This window comes from Orcinus orca, chromosome 9 (genome assembly GCF_937001465.1).
Source record: "Orcinus orca chromosome 9, mOrcOrc1.1, whole genome shotgun sequence".
NCBI classification, from domain to species: Eukaryota; Metazoa; Chordata; class Mammalia; order Artiodactyla; family Delphinidae; genus Orcinus; species Orcinus orca.
The window spans coordinates 56,824,466-56,846,810 of record NC_064567.1 but is presented as its reverse complement, the minus strand read 5'-3'; the positions used below and the strand labels follow the sequence as shown (position 1 = coordinate 56,846,810).

Here is a 22,345-nt window from a genome sequence, read left to right as displayed (position 1 = left end):
TCCGGAATTTGCATCCTCTGGGGAGGGGGACAAGGTTCCCAGAAAGCTATCTCCGGGGACGGACGAATCCCCCAGCCCAGACTGTTGGGTCTCCCCACCCATTCTCCCCCTCCCCAAAGTCTAACGGGTCCCTCTCCTGCTTCCCGTGTTTACGCCGCGTTTTACTCTCGGGGGCTCGTGGGGTGAGCCCCAGCCGGCACTCGAGCAAGGCAGCCGCGGCGGGCGCAGCCCCACTCGCGGTACAGGGCGAGAGGGGCTGGTGCGGAGGCGCTCAGAGCTCTCCTGCTTCCCCTCCCTCTCCAGGGACAGGAGCGGGCTGACGGGGGCGGGGGGCTGGCGCTCATCAATTCCGCTGCCACCTCCTCTGCTGCCTGGGGGGTGGAGAGGGGGGTGTGGATGCGGGCGGGGTAGGGCGGGGGAGCGGACGAGGATAAGACTTAAGTCGGGAGAAGTTTGCGCACAGCGCACAGCTGGGAAGGAAGGCGCCGGGAAGGTAAGCCTCCTGGACTTTGGGGAGGTTGGAATCAAGCATGGGGATAAAGCAGATGCCTTTTAGCTTATAACACAAGCTGGGGTTAGGTATAAACTATCACTTAAGGCAGAAGTAAAGTGTCAGGAAATCAGGAGGGGGGCAGGAGAAGGAACGCTCCGGACTAACGGAGTTTTCTCTCCACTAGAACGGCTAGCCCCCCAGACACTGGGTGGGCTGCGCCGCGCCGCTCGCGGACCTTCCTGGGTTGGAGAGGTGCGCACAGTCCGCACCTCACCCAGCGGCTGCCATCTCCTACTCAGGAGATGCGCACTGGAGCCTGAGTTCCTGAGTCTTTGGAGCCACCACCTGCGAATGCCCTTCGCTTCTACTGAGCCATGTCGGGCAGCCCAGTGAGATTACTCCAGGTAAGGAGGGTCTCGGAATGAGTGGGACTTAAAGCTTTGGGATGTTCTCCGGGATGGTTAACAGTGGAGATGCACCAGATATCTTGTTTTTTGATTGCAAAACTGCAGTTTGATTGTAATGTTTGAGGTTCTGATTAGGGTCAGCTTAGTCGCAGTCGCCTCACCTTACCCTTGATTATAGGAAAGCTAATTGTCCTGGGAGGGTGCTGAAACTTAGGGTTTCATACTGAAGAGTCCTGGGATTTTGTGTGAGTTTTACTATGCTGTTAATATCAATGTTCCCACAAAAGTTTTATTCTCCAACTTACTGGGTATGGAAATTACGGGGCTGAAAGTTGTGGATTTTTTCCAAAAGGTGTTTATTAACTAACAAACAGATAATATCGGCGTCTATGTGATGTGTCATTGTTGTTCTTGATATTGGAAATGAATACAGTGTAAATGGAGTTGCTTGTTAAGTCATGTTTTACAGAGAATTATTTTCCAACAATCATTTATGCATAGCAGCCATTCTTCACACCTATTAGGAAAAACATGTTGTGTGCATAGTTTCCAAAAGGGTACTCTTTTTTCATGATGTTCTTTCCAAGCCTGGGTGAAAGACATCAAGAAAAGCTCTAACATATTAGTTCTTCTTCCCAAAACATTCATTTTCCTTGAGGTCCAAGGAAATCCATTCAAAGTAAAAAATCAACAGTCCAATTAGATTTTTTAACCCATTATTCAGGCTTTATTTTGCAGATCTACTTAAGAAAAGCTCTGTATGAAAGCTTGAACCTAATATTACATAGTACATGCAAGACTAGAAGGTAGGGTTCTACTGCCGATCTTCAGGAGACCCTGACGGCCATAGTTAACCTGAACCAAAGCATCTGTTCAAGGCTATTTGTTAAAATTATTGGGTGATTGAAAGTGAAATGTTCAAAATAAACCAAAGTGTGACCATGTGGTTTCTGAAACTAATCTTTAAATAGCAGAGTGTCCAAGTTTGAGTGTGTCTTAAATGATAATAGAAAAGCAAATAGTTCATACATTCGGGCAACCGTGACTTACCCTTAGAGACAAAGTAAGAATGCTTTTAGTGTTGTGGGATTTATAAAGTATCATTTGTAATAGTATATTGCTAGCCTACTATGTGACCAGTTGCAGCCCAGCTTTAAAAAGTCAAAATTGCTGGTTTTCTACACTAGCATTATGAGAGGCTCTAAGGTGATTAGATTTGCAAAACATCTTTGCAGTTTGTCAGTATTCTCAGTGGGCACTCATTTTTACTCAATATTTTAACATAGCTCAAAACCTCCATCAGCCGGGGTTTGCTTTGTTTCCATGCCTCTAATCTACAGTTAATTTCAGAAACTATAGCCTCAAGAATAATAGTAAGTCATTGTCAAACACTCTAAGATTATTTATTGACCACAGAAACATACCCAATATAGTAAACATGAAATTCTTATTATAACTTATTCATAGGAACACATAAATAATCTTAGAGTTGTATTGTTTCATGATGCTTGGAGTTGAAGAAAACTCTGTGCTTGGTGAACTTCTCAGATTCTTTCAATGTTGACATGAATGAAGATATTATCTACTGTTGGTTTTTATTAGAGTAAAAATGAAATGGAAATAAGAGACTGGTGATATTTTCAATGATAACCTAAACCAGTGTTCTCAACTCGGGCTGCAAATTAGAATCAATGGGAGAGCTTTGAAAAAAAAAAAAAGGATGCCCAGACCCTACCCCAAACCAATTAAATCAGGTTATCTGAGGAAGGGGTTTACATTTTGATGCTTTTTTATGTGATTGTAATGTGCAGCCATGTTGGGAACCACTGACGGAGGTGATTCCTGTCAGGTTTGGTAGAGTCAGTTAATGTTGGAGGGTGTTGGAACATAAATACCATATGTTCTATTGTCAGTCTAATTTTTTTTAATATTTATAACTTGATATCCCAATTAGAAGAAAGAGATTTTTTTTTCCTTGATGGTAGATGTTTAAACCATAACAGTTTCCGGTAAAAACATTTTTTTTTTTTCTAAAAAACAAGCTATTGAGTTTGAAGCTTATCTGACTGTCCAGAAAATGGTTTAGTAAATTAAATCTAGTTTTAAGAGCTGTTGAAAACAATGTTTTATGAAACACAGAATTTGGTCTCATTTTACTGATACTTACATGATGTGTAATGTGCAAATATATACCCTTTTGAAGGGAGAGAAGAAGAAAATACAACTGTGCTCCTCGGCACAGCAAATAACATATCCTGGGTGCTGATTATGTTCTAGAATTCTCACATAAATTAGTTTCTTTAAAGCTTACAGTAGCCTTGTGAGGTACTAGCTTTTATTCTGATTTTACATATGAGGAAATTAAGGACCCATTAGGTTAATGAATTTGCTCAAAGCTGCAAATTGAGTAAATCTAATATGTATTTGAACCGTGGTCTTCTTATTCTAAGTTCAATGCTCTAATAAGATATGTTTTATATACATACATTATATATATATATATATATATATATATATACACACACATACATATTTAATTTAAAGACTGCATTTTTCACAAAACAGTATTGATTAAGAGTACGGCTTGATTCTGACACGGCTCTGCTTGGGTTTCATGCCCGACTCTATAACCTTCTAAGAAGCTGTATGGTTTTGGGCAAGTAATCTAACCTCTGAATGTCTTAATTTCCTTTATAAAATGGGGTTTTTCTAATGAGAATTAATGAATTAATAATTGTAAATCACTTTGGGTAGGTTCCTGGTGCAGAGTAGGTTCTATGTAAGTGTTATATTTTTTAAATGTCATTTATTCAAAAAATATTTTTGATTATTTGTGACATGCCAAGCAATGCATTAAGCCTGAAGATACATAGACAAATAAGATGTGTTCCTATCCTCAAGGAATTGGTCAATAGAGAATCACCAATACATAAGTAATATTCCACTCAGTTATGAGATTTTATTCAATATTAATTATAATTAAAGGCGTTATTTTGTGTGACAACTATGTGCTTTTCAATGTTAGTATGATCTTCCAGAGGTCTATATGAGTATTACAAAATCAAACCAAGTGATAATATTTTGTGTTGTCACCATGGTATTAACTTGTTTTCAATTCTATCAAAACACAGAAAATAATATTAACATATGTTTCTGGCTTCACTTTATGAGTTTAGAAAACTGGTAATATGGAAAGGTTTTAGGTCTTTAAATATTTATTTTAGAAGTAAAGAATTGAGAGGGGAAGAATTGATAGAAAATGTCATCAGAATCTATTCCTCAATATTCATAAGTGCAATTTTCTTGAATTGCTTTTCCAAAAAGTGTGTTGTCTGATTGGAGTGTAGTTTAGTTTAGGTTTTTTTTGTTAAGAAAAAAATTTTAGGGTAGGAAGAGTGGCTCAAAGCGTACAGTGAAAGGTCTCTAATACGGGCCAGCTGGGCCAGACATTGGAGCTGGCTGTACTTCTCCCACTGTGCCTGCGGCTGCATGCCACTGACCTGTACTGCACGATACCCCAGGGTACCTCTGGATACCTGAGGTATAAGATTATGTCTTTGTTCAAATGAAAAGCCACTCTTTATTAAAAGTAGCGTATGAATTGGTATTCTTTGTAAAGGAATAACACAAATACGCTAAACCCAAGGAGCTATTTCTCAAAGAAATTAAGTACCTGGCTCCATGAAATATTTTCTGCTTTTGTAATCAATATGTAACCATTCTATTTCATTAAAATTTCTATTTGAAAATGTGTATCTTTTTTCTCTGTTATTAAGTCTCAAGGCTACTCCCAATTTTTCCCATGGATGCTGCATTTTATTCTTCCTAGTTTCACTGCCACCCCTCTCGTTTAAGCTTGCATTACCTTTAACAAAATGCTTAAATATTCTCCTAATATTTAGCCACATTTAGTCTCTCTGTGATGCATTCAGTGTTACACAACACCGTCAGACTTGTTTTCTAAGCTCCCATTTTGTCACTCTCAACTCATAATTATTCAGTGATTGCCCCACTCGTCAGCCTAGCATTGAAGAGGTTTCATGATGTAATCTCATTTTATCTTTCCTATCCAAGTCCAGTAGAAAACCGCAACAGCTCCCTAATTCCAGTTCTGAAGCCATAGTGATGCCACAAAAATTGACTCCAGTCCATCCTTCATTTTCAGCCCTTATGCCAACAACTTGTTTATATTCCATTGCCTCAGAATTGGGGTATGTTGGGGGAGAACTCTTTACATCAGTGGTTCAGTTGCAGAGCTGCTTTGCTTTGGTTTTGATTTCTTTCTGCAGCTCCATTCCCAGACCCTGCCTTTTATTTATCTGGTAGTTCAGAATTTGGCATTTCAAATCTTACCTTCCTCTGTCCCTCAGAATGTATTCATCATTCCCCGGTAACACATCTAACAAATTATCATCCTTATAGTTTCGTTCATATTTAAAAACTCAGTAAATATTTACTAAATGCCTGTTGCATCCGAGTCAGGGCATATTGTGACAAAGCCTAGTTCCTGGCTTCATGGGCACGGGAGGAGACAGACAAACCAACAGACAATTACAAACCCGTGTGGTAAGTACTCCAGTAGAGAAATGCCATGAGCGCTTTGGAAGCAGGGAGGAACAGCACCGAGCTGGACATCAAGGAAGCTTTCTGAGGGAGGTGACCCTAAAGGGGACATGATTCAGCATTTAAATGACAAAACAGAATGAACCAGATAAGGAGGGGAAGAGATGAGTTGTGTTAGAGGCAGGATACCAGACTCTAAAAAAGCCCTGGAGGCTTGAAACAACATGGTGATTTGGGGGAAGCCTCAGGTATCCAGAGGTACCTTGGAGGTACCGTACGACGCAGGGCAACAGCATGGAGCCGAAGGCACAGCAGACAGCACCAATGAGATGTAGTCTTGCCGAGCCAGCCCTGTATTAGAGCAATGAGGCTTCCTTTTAATTTGTATCCATCCACCTTTCATTCTAATATACTTCCTAGCTTTCAACCAGACTGATCTACCAGAATGGCGGATCTGATTAAAAGTCCCCTATTTTAACTCTTTCAAGGACCCCCATTGTCCTCATGATGACATGCAAACTCTTTAGCACAGCCGGCCAGCACGGAAGCCTCTCTGTGACCTGTACCTTGCTGACCTCGCCAGGACCAACCAAAATACTTTATTGCAGTAACAGAGAGGAGAAACAGTTAGTGACCTTGGTGGAGATAGAAAAGGAAAAAGAAAAATCAAAACAGGAGATTATAGGTGTATGTAGGGGTAGTTGGTGAATGATAGAAATTTGAAGTGGGATAAATGAGGGAAATGGACGATTGCGAGATCAATTCCAAGTTTCTTTCACAGATAATAGGAGAGATGGATGTCATTCACATAGAACAAGTAATATTTCAGGGACGGAAGATAAAGAATTTAATTTGGAACGTGACGCATTTGGCTTAAACAGGTGGCAATGTCCAGTAGAAGTAGATACTGAAATTTGCGTCTCAAGAGAGAATTCTGGGGCTTCCCTGGTGGCGCAGTGGTTAAGAATCCGCCTGCTAATGCAGGGGACACGGGTTCAAGCCCTGGTCTGGGAAGATCCCACATGCCACGGAGCAACTAAGCTCGTGCGCTACAACTACTGAGCCTGTGCTCTAGAGCTCGCGAGCCACAACTACTGAAGCCCGTGCATCTAGAGCCCATGCTCCTCAACAAGAGAAGCCACTGCAATGAGAGGCCCGCACACCTCAACTAAGGGTAGCCCCCGCTCGCCACTAGAGAAAGCCTGCACGCAGCAGCAAAGACCCAACACAGCCATAAATAAATAGAGAATTCTGTACTAGAGGTATAGATTTGGGAGACATAAGTATATCTATTTCAGCTGGTGGAATAGGAATGGAGGATATAACCTACAGAAAAGAAAAAAAGAAAAATGAAGGAAAAGAAACAGGCAGACAATTAAAAAGAAAAACATCTAAGATGGAACCTTCAGGAAAACCAATTTTTTTTTTAAGGGACAGCAGAAAATGAGCCTGCATAAAAGACTGAGATGGAAGGCTAGATGAAAGGAAAAACACGAGAGAAAGCTGTATTATGGAAGCCAGGGAGGAGAAAGTGGGCACCCAAACAGAATGTTGTAAGCAAATCAAATGGGGTAAGGGTGGAGAGATCGCAGCAGGATTTAACTAAGAGCAAGAAATGAGGAAATGGAAGCCCTGAGTTTACAATAATTTCAGTTTGATATGCACTCCTTACTTCATCTCCCCTTTTTGAATTCCTACAGTCCCCTCTAGTTTAACTTAAATGCTACTTCCTTTTTTTAGTCTTGCATGTGGCCAATTCCCCCACTCCCAAGCAAGGTGTAATATCACATCCTGTTATCTATTTCCTTAGGGCTTCTAGAGGTACCATGCGTGCACACTTGTGTATATGTGCCTCTGTATGTATGAAGTATTCTTCCCTTTTGTCATTCATTCATTTAAATAAACTCTTAATCTCTTTATTATATTAGTGTATTGGGAAGAATATGAGTTTTATAATCCCCTTCCTCAGGGATTACAATCTAGAAATCCCAGTCTTTCAGCATCCAAATGTTTCCCAGAATATTTGTGTACTCAGAAGTTGCACAGGTGAATATACCAATTTTGGATCACAAATTATACCATTTTATATTTGTCTTACGGCATTTTATTCTCCCTTTTCTGTGTGGATATCTGTTTTTTTCTTATTTCCCTCCTAGATTAAAAAGGACAGAGTCACATATTAATCCCATATCCAGCACACATAAGAGACCTTCTCTTCTCTTTGTGAAATGGGTTAAATTTACCTAAACGTGGTCATAAATATGGCGCTTTTATTTCCCTGAAATTATTTTTGTCACATTGAGGCTTAGAGTTTTCCTCCTTTATGGTATCAGCTCTATATTGCTCCAGAGATTTTAGCCCCTTCTCTCTCAAATCAATAATCCATTCACATCTTGAACCTTCTTACACCCACACTCTTGTTTCCGGATTGAGTCAGTGTTGACTTGAAGAGCCAACTCTGTTTTTTTTTATCCAGCATTTAAAGCAGAGCTTATATATTCAGAACATAGCATTTTGTTTAGGCATGCAGAACCGTTTCCCACCGGCCTCTTTACACTTTCTTAATCACAAAGTATATACCTCTACTTCTCCCCTGCCTCTTGCACTAAGCTGAAGCTACTTAAGTGGTATTTATTTTCTGTAGGAAGGAAAAAAACAGGACTTTCCTTATCATATTCCCACTATGGACTGGAGTCCTGGAAGCGGTTAATTCTAAATTGTTTGAATAACGAATCATCAGCAAGTTAATACCTTTTAGACTTTAGGAATATAAATAAAAGAATAACAAAACAGCTGCAACTCATTGAACGCCTACTGTGCTAGATACAGTGATGTGCAGTCACTTCTCATGACAGTCCTGTGGAATATTATCAATCCCATTCCATAGGTGAGGAAGCAGAGATGCAGAAAGCCGACGCGGCTCGCCAAGGTTCACGTATCTCGGAAGCGGCAGAGCTGGAACTCAAACCTGTTTCCCTAATGCCAAAAGATTAGGCTTATTCCACGACTGCAGTCAAATGACATTTTGATGATGACTTAGAAATCTTTCTATTATAATTGTGTATATTAATTGTCTTGAATGATCAGAGCCTTTAATGACGGACGGAATCAGGAGCCCCTCTCCATGGACATTTAAGTCAGTCTCTCCAGAGGTGTTAAGCTCAGCTTTCCCACCCACTGGGGCTGCAGGAACAGTGGGTCTCCCCATAACCAAAGCCCAGCAATTTCGAATAGCTTGCAATACTCCAGGTTCATGCAATTATGTCAAGTGGACATTCTAGGTAGCTACATACATAAGCAGGAATTTCCTGCACAGCAGTGAAAACGTGACATGTGACATAGTTCTTCTAGGATTTTAGGCTTTCATGTCTGACCCAAATCTATTTCTATTAACTAAACAAATGAGTTTATTGTAAACAAATGTGAATTTGGTGTCAGCCAACTATGAAAGCTATATTTATCCTTTCCTGGAGCCCAGAAGTAACAGCACTTATCCCAGAACTAGACTAGGAAAAAATTATCACTTTGATAATAATAATTTTTAAAGGAAAGCTCTGCCATTTTAGGAAGTTTCCTCTCTAGTGTTTTCATAAAGTCAACTTGGGCAACAAGGGAAGAAAGGACAGGCTAAGTGCTCTGGTGCCAAATTTAAATTTCAAATTGACTCGACTCATACATTAGTTAACCCAAACTTCAGCATAATTATTTGTTGCTAACCTTAAGTCTGACAGACAGAATTCTTGAAAGCGTAAGACTGTAGAAAATGTTGGCGTTTACGGACATTGAGATGGGGTCTCTTTAGCCCAAGATTCAAAGAAGTTCATGGCACAGAGAGCAAAATAATGCAGATTGCTTTAGCACCTCATTCCCTGGGCCCACTACAGGGCTAAAAGGTCAGGACAATATTAGAACACTTTTTCATTCCTAACATCCTATAGACTGCAAAGATGGCATTAAAGCAAAATCCCAGCAAAGTGGTGAGCCATCATTGCTGCTCGAGGGCCAATTCAGGAAAAACAAGAATTTACTGGGTTGCTTTTTTCCCACTCAAAATGAAAATAATTTTATTGCATCCAATGAGGAAAATGTATATTCTTACAATTTAGATATATCATTTGAGTGAATAGAAAGTCAATGAGAAACTTGGCATTTCTTCTTAGCTACTAAAATGTTAATAATCCGGGCATATTTGAGTAGTAGCAACTTGGAGTCAGCAAATATCAACACTGGAAGTTGTCTCATTGAGCTGCATTTTAATTTGTTAAAGAGGCATTCCTAGTATTTGAGGAATGCCATACATTTTCTCGGTAACTAATATTTTATCCTTATTTTTGATCTGGAGTCGAATGCTTTTATTAAAGAGCAGACTGAGGCAGAGATGACACATTTCCCCACCAGTAGGTGACAGTGCTGCCGTGAAAACTCCAGCCTTCTGACTCCAAGTCCAGTGCTCTCCCTGAAGAGTCTGCAAAGTTGCAGGGAGTTGTGGGCATTTGCAGACAAATATTTGCCCGAATGTACTTACAGATGACCACATGGAGAGTCAAACACATAATGGCCCTGGACTACATTGCATAAGAGGCCGAGCCTGTCTCTAGAGCCCCCTCCCTTCTCTTAGTTTCCCAAGCACCTACTACGCATAGTATTCCCCTTTATTCCAGAAAGCCTGCTCTCCTAAGAAAAAGCCCCACTGCTTGAGTCTTTCCACAATCTCCCATCAACTCCCTTTTGCCCCTGCCCCAAATCAATTGCTTTTCTTTTACCCTATTCCTACAAACCCTGCTGTCTGCAGATAATACAGTAGTAGAATAAACCTTTACTCTCTTCAAGAAAAAAAAAAATTGCATTATCAATGATTCAGGAGGTAATTCTTGAACCTGGTATTTCCTGATGTGTGTTATTTGACCAAATCAAGTTGGATCTTTATTACCAAACTTGAAGCTCTGTCCTACACGTAAGCATATTAAAAGCTGTGAAGTCCATTTTGCTGCATAACCACCACAGGCAATGTAGCCCAATCACTGCCATCCCTTGCTAGGACCCCTCCAGTGGCCTCCTGGCTGGCCTGCTCACTAGCCCTTGCACCCCTCCCCTACACATTCTCTGCTCAGCACCCAAAATAAATTCCTAAAAGGTAAATCAGAGCAGTGTTCCCCTCTGTTCACAACCATTTAAGGGCTTTCAACCACACCTGCACCCACGCTCCCACACTCTTCGCCATGGCCTCCTGGTCCTCTGTGCCCTAGCCGTCACGGCCTTATTGCTCCTGTGCCATCTATACCTGGACCATTCAGGCCACCGCACTGATCTCGATCCATTCGCTGGAGCACATCTTGTGTTTTGCCTCCGCACTCCCTTCACAGGAGCTCTTCCTTCCATCTGGGATGCTCTTTCACTCATTTTCACATGTCTAGCTGCTTCTCTTACGTCAGACCTTAGCTTAAATTGTCACTACCTCAAAGAGGTCCGCTACAGTCAATCACACTTCCTAAAGTATATGTTGCCCTGTTAATCTCTCTCTTTCTCTCAGCTCCTTGAATATTTCCTTCCTAATAGTATAGTTTGTAATCATTTTATTTTTTTTTGTTTGTTTTCTGTCACATGCATTAAAATATAAAGCCCATTAGGTCTGTCCTGTTGACTCTTCATTTCCAGCACTTGATTAATATCTGTTTAACAAATGAAGGTATATATTCATTTAATCTTGTCCTCACAGCATTTCTCAGTTTACATAGCCACAAGACCCTTTTGTGATATACCAATTCTTAATATCCTGCTGAAAATCTTTGGGAAATCTGCCTTTTCTGAAATTTAAGATAATAGCAGGAAATTTAAGTACTGATGCAAGTGTGGCTTGGGGCAGGTGGGCCTTTTTGGTCATCTTCGAATCCCCACTTAGATGCAGCTTTCACATATCTGATTCACAGCAAAGTATAATTTTTAGTTTTCAAGAAAATATGTATTAAAAACTTTCCAAAAACTTGGATATAAAATAGATTTATTGAAATATTTCAATAATGATAGTATTATCTGACACTTACATAGCACTTACTATGAGCCAATAATGTTCTAAGCCTTTTATAGATATTAATATATTTAATCTTCACAGCGACACTCTCAGGTAGGTACAGTTATCCCCTTTGCACAATGAGGAAACTGAAGCACAGAGAGGTAAGTGACTTATGGAAGCATGCACAGCCAACCCAGGACAGATTTGGAAATGAAACCAAGGAGGTGTGGCTCCAGAGAGTAAGTAAATCCTAAAAGAGAAATGTGCTTCTCGTACATTTATGTTAAAAGGTTAACAGCCAAAGTTATGTTATCATGATGTAAAATGTCAACACAACATTGTAAAACAACTATACTTCAATAAAATAAACTTAATACATAAATAAATAAATGATGTAAAATGTCTTTCACTTTTGCATTTTTTCCAACAGCGGGTCCATGGATTTCTCTCTTTTTCTTAGAAAATTAAAGAAATTAAATAGTGGTTTTCCTTGTCTGTTCTGAATCTTAATCTCTACAGCTGTCAAAGGCTGCACCCCTGCTGATAGTATTCCACTCTGCCCTGTGGTTTACAAGAAGGGGAAATTGCACTTTGCCAAGTTGACATCTCATTCATAAAAAGCAGAGTCAAATGCAAAAACTTAATCTGTTTTATTATTGTAAAAGTTCAATTTCTACTAAAAAAAAAAAAGCAAAACACAGCTTTTCACAAAACATGGTTTTAAATAGAATTTCAAAACTATATCTTGATTACTTACATGAAAGTTAGTCAGAAACCCATGATATATATGGTTTTAACTAGGTGGAGGAAAAAAAAAGTGCTCTAAAAATGGCAAGTACAAATACACTGCATTTTAATTAGCCTAAAAATGGTCAAGTTTCCTACTCACTCACTTGGAGATGATAAACTTTCCAAGATCTATTTTGGAGCATGGCAACTCTTTTCCATGTGTTCTAAATGGTCTTATTTCCCTATGAGGTGACTGCATTGGCACTCTGTGTACTTCTGCAGGGGTGTGGGGCAGGGGATGGGGGCCTTCCGATACCCAAAGGAAAATCTGTGTGTACTTCCATGTTCAAGCTGCTCAGCCTTTTGCAAGTGATTTTCATTTACCACCTTGGATATGTTTTTAACTTATTTACCATAATCTGAAGTTATTTTCCTTTCTAATATGAATTTTAACTCTTTTATTTACTGGTTTTAAATTTTTCATGCATCCTCTTGTGTGATGTATTTGAGTCTGAAGCTTTTTTTCCCTCCACTGTTATGGCTCATTTTAAGAATAATGAAAGAAAGAATGGAAAACATGTGTTTCAGGGCTATTTCACAGAATATTGATCTAGAATCAGTTAGGCTTTACATTAGATTATCCAATTTCCCTGTGAATCAGGTCATTTTTCCAGCAGTAGGTTATCATTTTAGAGGCAAGGGAAATGAATACACCAGAAAGTAAGAAGGTTTTATCCTCCAAAGTTGTATAAAGTGTAATCAAATTCATGGAGAAAAAAAATATGTATACAGCACAAGGAAAAATGGTTTTATTTTATTTCAATCTAGTTGGAAAAGAAAATCTACTCTTAACATTTCTTCTGTCAATTTGATATGATGCTACATTCTAAGTACTCAAGAAGAAAAGGGCTCAGGATGGTCTTTGCCCTTTATCAATCTCAAAATATTACAGAATAATATTTCTATAACCCTCAATAATACAAAATATCCTCTTAGGACAGAAAAGAAATCACTTGATTTTTAACACAGAAACTTATCTTGAATGCTTTTGAAGATTGATCAGTGTCTCTAGCAGAAGAGGAATGCTTATCATTCTATTCTGTTTAGGTAACCTTCAGATAGATAAATTATTCTAATCAACTTAGCAGAAGCCCAATGTTTCATAAATATTGCCTTATAGAATTCATTTAGACCCAGCCTAAATTTTTCTCTGCAAGAAAGCCAAAGAACAGTCTGGTTTACAAACTAAGGAAGGTTATGCTTCAGAGCAGACTGACTCTGGCGATAGCATGTGGGACCTGGAAAGGTGAGAAAGAACCTTTCTTTGATACTTCTCTGTTGATTTAACAGTCAGATTTTTCCAAACCCCCTTTTGTTTTCTATTTCCAGTCTGTAACACCTCTTAGCATAACAAGGACAATACATTTGAGCCCTTCTTCATATTTATTTAAATACCCAGCTAAATGATTTAGAAGAAAACCCCAAGTTTTAATAACACCAGGTTTTGTCAATAAAAGTTGTCTCTCACCATCAATTTTACATATATGTGCCCATTCCCAGACCTCATTCAGATTCTTAAGTCCCAGTTATGTTCGTTTAAGTTAGTCCATGATCTACTTGTGTGTTTGATGAATTTTCAGACAAACATAATACCTCCATATCATGCTCCCTCTTCTTCTCAGTCACTTGTAAGTCTTCTAAAACAAACTTCTACCTTTTCCCCACTCCTTAGCACACATGTTCTTAGGGATAATTAGAGCAGATCTTAGAGGTCCTAATCCAACTCCTTCATCGTACAGATAAAGGAATAAAAGAGATATAACTTCTCCAGTATCACATAGATATTTCCCCTTATCCCCTCAGTCAGATGTTTTGGGGGAACAGGAGAGAATAGCTATTCTAGTTCCATATCATGGTGCATTGGACAATTTTAGATTTGAATAGAGAGGTATATATTAGAAAGAAAATAGGTCATTCTTCATTAAGGAGTCCAGATCATAGCAATATACACTGAATTTATTCCTCCTGTTGATGTCATCACTGTCCAGAATCTTCAGCTGCCAGACTCCACCCCACATTAAAGAAAAGAAGGGGTTGGGATCCAGACATAACCCCCATGGTAACTAGCCGGCAGAAATGTGAGCGATAGATAGCACCTTGGGTGGACTCCCTGAGTTATCCAGGCTGATGAACATGAAAATAGAGACTTAGGAGAGAAAACAAGCTGGTCTGGTCTTACCATTACTCTTTTGCAAGCTGGAGATTTTTTTTTTAAAGTCTCTGTCTTTTTTTCTTCCCTCTTCACAATACTTTTAAGCTGAGCTCCGAAATAGGTATTGCTGAATGTGTTTTCAGGTAATCATGAATGTGTTTTGCTTTTACGATTTCTCAGTGTGCTTGTTTAAATAACATTCAAAACTTTCCCAAGGCAGTTTGCTTTCAGGTGCATTCAGGACCTTAAGGGACAAATAGATGGAACAGATAGGTTTTTAGGCACATGATAGAGGGATTGGCTGTACAGACTTTAAAGTACTACACCAAAGAGGGGCTTGGAGAAGCCAAGGGCCATCTGCCGACTGTGAATGCACTAGGGGAGTACGGAGGGGAAATGTCACAAAAAATAATAATGACTACCACATCATAGGCTTCTGATCAGTGTCATTCTATGTACAAATACACATTATCTCATTTAGGCTCCACAGCAAATGAGCTCAGCTCAGCTCAAATGAGCACAGCTCCCTGCAAGCTAGCTATTTTTATTTCCATTTTACAGATGGGAAACCTGAAAATCAAAGAAGCTAAATAAATGAATAATAAGAAGAAATAAGAACAAGTTATTAATAATAATATGTTCATAATAAATTAATTTAAAAACTAACATTTTTGAGGGCTTATTATGTTGGTTCTTAAATGAATTATCCCATTTAATTCTCATAATAATTACAAGCATTATTGTTATACTCATTTTACCTCCAGGGAACGGTGAAGCTTAGAGACTTAAAGAAAGATGATGTAACTAGAAGCAGAGGCAGGATTTAAACGTAAACAGCCTAACTACAGAACCCACGGTAGTAGCACGCTGTCCTGTGCCACAAAAAGCAGAACATGCTTTCTCACCCAGGTCTGTTTGCTGCTCAGTCATGATTTTTCAGGGTCCCACATGGCCTTTAAAATAGTAGTTCTCAAATCTCGTCTGATGACCCATGCGGATCCATGATGAGATTTCACTGTCTGGCCCCAAAATTAAAATATCAAGAGTTTGTCCTACCACTAAGTGTATTCACTTTAAAGCACTGCACTTTGTTCTGAGATATATTCTTCCCTTTCTGGAGCAAAAATATCCATTCTTTTTATCTAATGATGATAACTTATGAGAGGGTGTTAAAAATACTCTTTACTTAAAAATTATGAATTTGTCAACCCTATGCCCCTTACCTCACATTGGGGACAAATGACAGAGGAGTTGTACTTATTCATAAAATTTAAAAATCAAGGCTCTCCTAATAAAAAGAAATAGAATGCTGCTAGGAAATGAGGAGTGGTACAGAAAGCAAACTGCAAAATTTCCCAAGATTAACCCTTATTCTAGTAAGTACCACTTTATAGTTTTTAAAGAATTTTCAAGGAAGCAGGTTATACTTGAAAGAAATTCGTATCAGTGAATAAATATATTTTTATGGTATAGCACTCTTAATATACAAAACACATAAGCTTTGGTTGAGTAGAGCACACATCATCTAGGAAGTACTTTCACATTTAGTGTCTCGTTTGATCCCCACCCAACACTCCCTGAGGCAGTGCATACTTTAAAGGATGCAACAGGATATACTGCTTATTAGTATTGTTTGGCCTCTCTTAGCCTCAGTTTCCTTTAAAGAAGGAATTATTTATATCTTAAAGAATTATTTCATGCATTTAACATAAAGTAGGAAAAGTGCCAAGCATGATACAGGATAAACAGCAGTCAGTAACTGCTATCTATTTTATAATTATGATCCTCATTTTACAGAAGAGAAAACTATAACTCAGATGAAAACATAAGCTAAAGTAGCCCATTTAGTTAAGTAATAGAGTTGGGGCTTGAGCCTAGCTCTATTCACATCCCAAAGCTTCTCTTGGTTACCCCTCACCCACAATTTTATGTGAATCCCAAACCTTCTTTTTACTATCGCACACCACAATTCCAGTAATGGTAAAAACCTGAGAAATCCCATTGATTTAAATATGCCTCCATCATTCTGTAGATGTATGTTTTAGATGATGCTGTCCGTATGGGCACAACACATAAACTTCTCAGTAGGAAAATCAGATGAAATTAAAATGATTACTTTTATATATATATCAATCCAATAAAAATAACATTAAAACAAATACAAGTGGGAATGGAAACTGGAAAGATCACCAGAGGATACGAAAAGTAACATCTTGTATTGCATAAAGGAGGCAGTACTGTAGGTCATCAGTTTAATGGGAAGATAAAATCTGAAAGTGGAGTGGACCCATGATTTTTATATCTATAAAAAAGACCTCATTGTGTGACTGGTACATACTAGCAGATATGTTTTTCTAAATTTCAGACACTGAGAGTCAGTGTATTGTTTGTTTTTATTTAAATTGCCTGAAGAGCAACTTCATCTCCCTAGAATAGAGGGTGGCTTTAATTGCCGATGGAAGATTAGAAAAAGTCAGCATTTCACTGATTCCTTAGGCAAAAGCTTTGTTTTCATCATAATCCTAAAGAATAAGAAGTTTCTGTCTTTTTAAAGAGAAAGGAGAAGTATGACATATTTCAGTCCTCAGAGCAAGCAAATGAGGAAGGAAAGCCAATTCCTTTTCTTTTCTTTCTGAGGGGTTTTCTCTTAATATAGCACACTCTAATTGAGTTCCATCTCTTGTTTTGAGCTCATTAGTGATCTGGATCTTAAGTAGCTGCTTCTAATATATTCAGACCCAAGTGTATACTGAATACACACTGTGTTGTGAAAATAAATATCTTGAACTTAAAGAATTTAACAGTTATTAATTAAGTTTCATGTCTTCCTCTGATTTAGGGTGTAGTTTTGCAGGAGAGATCTTGTCACATGGTCTGTCAGCCACCAGACAGGGAAGATAACAAGGCTGGACCTCCAAAGGGAAGTTAAGAGTTGTCCAAGAGACAGGGACACCAGTGAGAGGATGACAAAGAGAGAGAATGTTTAAGAATCTCAATTTCTGCACTGATTATGAAAATAGCTTGAAAATATTTATATTCAAAGACCAACGTATTTCTTTAAAGATTAACTTTGCTCCATTAAAAGTTATGAGTAGAAATATTCAAAATGTTTTTTTCAAGTACCCAAGCATCTTGGCCAGAAACTCACCACCGCACCTAAAAGTGAGAAGGTGAAGGAGTCACAGCATTTAGCTTTGGGCCTTGCAGATTTATTTCAGGTAATAAAAAACATTTTAGATGAAATAATCGACTTGACTTATAATACCAATAAATCATTTTGCTAGGCCACAAAAGAGCAAAGGCCTTGGTACATAACCCATCAGAGCGTGGAAGGTATTTCTTTTCATTTGTTTGTTTCTATTCTCATCACTTTTTTTAAACTTTTTTTTTTTTTGTAGTGAGAGTTCTGACGATCCACTTTATTAGCAAATTTCAAGTATACAAGTGTACAAGACAGTATTTTCAAACTGTAGCCACCATGCTGTATGCTGGAAGGCTCTTCTTAATAGACAAGCTATAGAAAACCAGATCACCCCAATTGTGCTGGACAGCAATCATAAGAAATGATTTGTTGTCTTGGAGGGGGTGGGTAAGGGAACAGAAAAGTTTTAGATTAGTGTGTGAGACTCTTGCTAAGAGGTACTGCAGAAACTTGCCTAACTTGCCTACCCATTTTTAAAGTTACCATTTGCTACCAGTCTTACCATATTTTCTCAAATAATTTTCTCAACTACTCTTTTATATTCATGACATGGAAGTTGATGCTACTGACAAGGATTTTATTAGTTATGTTTTTTAACCTCCCATGTTCTCTCCTTACTGCACTGAAGTGTTAGTTCTCACACTTCAGCCAGCAACAGAATCATTTGGAGGGCTTATTAAAACAGATTTCTGACCCCACCCCAGGGTTTCTGATTCAGTCTAAGGTGGGGCTCAATCATTTGCATTTCTAGTAAGTTCCCAGGTGATGCTGATGCTAATGGTCAAGCTGTCAAGCTCACAAATACCTCCCAGGTATCCATTCAACACGCTCTCTTCCCTAGCTCTTCCATAGTTCAAGGGTTTTCAGTTTGACTACTTCGTGCCCAATACCATCTTGCCTTATATTTGCCCCAGCATTTTCTTGACCACTGTCAACAGAGAACCAACGATAATGTGATTGCGTTTTGAGTGAAGGATTCCAGATGCTATACTTCCTCACTGCCCATGTTTCTAATGTTTTCTTTCCTTCCAATACTTCCAGTACTTTCCAGTATTTCTAAATTCATATCAAAAAGAGCTGGGTGAATAGGAAGAATGGGTTTTTTTTTCATTTATTTTTCTTTATTCCAGTTAAGTGTTGATTAATATAATGAAAAGAATTGCCTTTATTTAAAAGATAACAAGATGTGAAATCTGCTCTCCCCTCTCAACATCTCTACTGAGTCTGAGAGATACAGAAAAAAACTGAAGCTCTATTTATTTTAAGTGACATTCTTCTAGCCCACTAAAGGTGAAAGTTCCAGGAAGTAGCCATTTTTTCTTCCTAAAACAAATGGCAGAATAAATAATGTCCTTTAAATAGTACAAATAAATAAACAATTATCAGACCTTGGTATATAAAGAAATAAAGATCCCTACCAACGTGACAGCTTTTAAAACTACTACTGCTGTCATGATAATTATATGAAAGGCAGAAATTGCTTTATTTCTCCCTAAAAACTGGATATAGGGCATTAGTTACAAGGGTGTTTTTAATTTTGCTTTATGTTGTTTTCTATATTTGTTGAACAATAAAAAAATTTTAAGAAAAAGAAAAAATATGGATGTAAAAGAGACTGCTAGATTTAAGTTTGTTTATTCAAGCCACATTATCGACTGCCTACTCTGGACTAGGCTTCGCTTTAGGCAATTGAAATACAGCAATAAAAGACAGACAAGGCCATGCTTCCCGGGAAGCGTTCTAATGCAGAAGATAGGTGATAAACAAATAATATAACCAAAAGATTAAAAGGAGTCAGGATCTCGCCTTATCATAGGTCAAAATATGCCATGAAATTGAAATAGCTAAAATACCATGGTATTGACACAGAAAAGGATAAATAGATGAATGGAACTAAATAAAGAGGCCAGAAACACCTTGGAATTTAGCAGATGACAGCATTAGCATTTCAAATCAGTGGTGAAATGATGAGAAATTCAAAATGCATGTCTGCACTGTACCATACTCGTGAACAAATACTGTTGTATTTCAGGTCTAAGTGTAAAAATTAAAAGTGTAAATGTACTAGAAGGAATAGAAGAGAATATATTTGTTACAATCTAGGTGTTGTAATTCTAAGCTTAATACAAAACCCCAAAGCCCCCAAAAAGGGTGGAGAAATGAAAGATTTGACTATGTATAAACGGAGAATTTCTATAAAGTAATAATTTCTGAAAATAAAATTGTAAGTCAACCAACAACATGAAAAAAGTATTTGTAACATATAGAATAATGTTTATTGAACACACACTCTATACCAAGCATCATCCTAAAAATTAACAAACATTGTGTTATTTTTAAGACTCAAAAAAATCCTACCAGGTATGTAGTTTTATTATCGTCATTTCTTATCTAAACAGTCTGAGGATTGGAGACTTAAGTAAAATGTAAAGTCATCTAGCAAGAAACAGGCAAAACTGGGATTTAAACTCAGATCTCTCTGACTCCAGAGTTTAAGTTACTAAACACTGAAATACAAAGAGCTCCTACAAATACAAAAGAAAAAAATAGTCCAATTTTTTTTAAATGAGTAAAGATTATAAATCCATGGAAGATGAACCACATGACCAAGGTCATTATAATAAGGCATTTAGCCTCACTAACAATCAGGGAAAAGCAGGTGATTTAGTATTACTAAATTACAAAATTACAAATGCTGATATGCTTTGGCCTAGCATTTCTATTTATTATCTACCCTAGAGAAATGAGGGTCTTTCTGTATATATCCTTCAGTACCTCTATAATATTCCTTGCAATATTATTTGTAATTCTTCAAAGATGGAGAATCACTCCCTAAACACCAATCAACAGGGAAATAGTTAAATGTATTATGACATACCTGTGTTGTGCAATACAAAAAGCCATTAGAACAGAATGAAGTAGATCTCTATGTACTGGCATGGAAAAACGTTCGTATACTAAGAGAAAAGAAAGTTTCAGGGGAGTATATTTAGATAGATAAATAGATCCTGTTTTGTAAAACTGTATGTTCTACACACATCTTTGTGCACATGAAAATATCTAGAATGGTAAACCTCAAATTGTTAATGGTTTCCACTTTTGAGCAGTTGTGTTGGAGAAGTGGGATGAATATGAAGGAGAACTTTAACTTATATAATATAAAATAAAGTAAAAAAAGTTCCTTTCAGTTTAGGTTTAGTGATTAAAAATATGTATTTTGTTAAAAGCAATAAGAAAAAAATACAGTGGCAAATATTTTAAAAACAAATTTTAATTAAAAACTAGAGAACATATTGAACATATCCATGTCAAACAGCATACACCATTTTTTCCTGAACACAATATGTGAATGCAAGGAAAATGCCCATGTTCATTTCTGAACTGTTTGCAGGATGTAGTATTTGGTTAAGGTAAGCCACGCAGGGTGAAATATCTGTTCCAAGCATTTGGCCATCTGAGTTACTCACCTCTGTATTAACAGATTAATTTTATTCTTGTCGCAGTTGGTGAAAAGGACCTCAGTGGATATGGGATATTTTAATTAGATTTAAAATTGAGCAGAAATATTCATTCATAAATGTGATAAACCTCCTCTGTCTACCAATCAAAAGATGTGATTTCAGATGAGATTTAGCTTGATGTTTCTATCTGTTTTAATAAACCTACAATAAGCTCAGTGCTGTTGCTTGACCTGTTTCACTTTGATATAGTCATTAACCTGCATCAATAAACTGTTTAACAAGTTTTGAATCCAATGTGTCCCCTTTGATAAATGTCTATCCCTTCAAAATAACTTGAAAGGAGACATCACTCGAAACGCTTGCATTTAATCTGCTCTGCAAGTGATTTTTTGCTGTTTAGACCACTGTCATATTTATTTGGGGCTACCAGCCTTAGTCCCATCCCAGCTTTTCCAAATGATGACCCCAGGAGTATGCAGGCCTGTCATTTCTTCTTCACAACCAGTTTGAGAATAATGAGCAAATCTTTCTCTAGCCCACCCATAGCCCCTAAGGGCCCTGAGTTAACTGTGCCTGCACTGCTCTGGAGCACAGAGGGTGTGGGGCATTGCTGGAGCCTGATCAAAACAAAATCCCCTCTGACTATCAAGTTCCTGACCTTCTATTCATCTAGAAGTTTCTCCAGCAATTGACGCTTGAATAGTAGTATTGACGCTTGAATAGTAGTTCTGTTTGACATTCTCTGTCATCTGGGTGGGACCTGCCTGCATTGAAGTTCCCACTGGCCCTTGGACCCTAGGGAGATGGGACCTGGCAGTTACCTCATAACCACAAGGACCCTCAGTGTAGTAGTTAAGTACAGAGACTCTGGAGTCAGACATTCTAAGATCAGGTCCTGGCTTTGCTGGTTACTGGCAACATGGCCTGGGGCAAACAATTTAACCTTGCAATGCCTCATTTTTCTCATCCATTCAAGAGGAATATTAGTTCCTACCCATCAGAGTTATTGTGTCAATAAAGATTGAATGAGTAAGGCTCTTGGCACAGTACCTGGTACAGAATAAGTGCTCAAATATTAATGACATTATGTACTTTATAAAATGACATGTACTTATGTATGGCCTGGCAGTTGGACCCTCCACTATCTCTGACTTCAGAATTCTGCATTTATCTCATCTCTGCAGCTGAGACGTCCCTTTGAAACATAGTGCTTAGAAATAGACTAGAAATAGCCTGCTGCTACTTGGTTGTAAACTTTCATCTCTTCC

At 38.0% G+C, this 22,345-nt stretch overlaps 1 protein-coding gene across 2 annotated transcripts in view; it reads left to right on the top strand.

The window, feature by feature from the left end:
- The first annotated feature begins 425 nt into the window (after positions 1–425).
- Positions 426–22,345, top strand: part of CALCR (calcitonin receptor) — a 150,564-nt gene continuing 128,644 nt past the window's right edge. For both annotated transcript variants that reach the window (XM_049715139.1, XM_033420473.2), the window contains exons 1-2: positions 426–493; positions 678–897. In XM_049715139.1, coding sequence (XP_049571096.1) covers positions 868–897 — 30 coding nt within the window. In that variant the 5' untranslated portion in view covers positions 426–493; positions 678–867. The remainder of the gene's footprint in view (positions 494–677; positions 898–22,345) is intronic.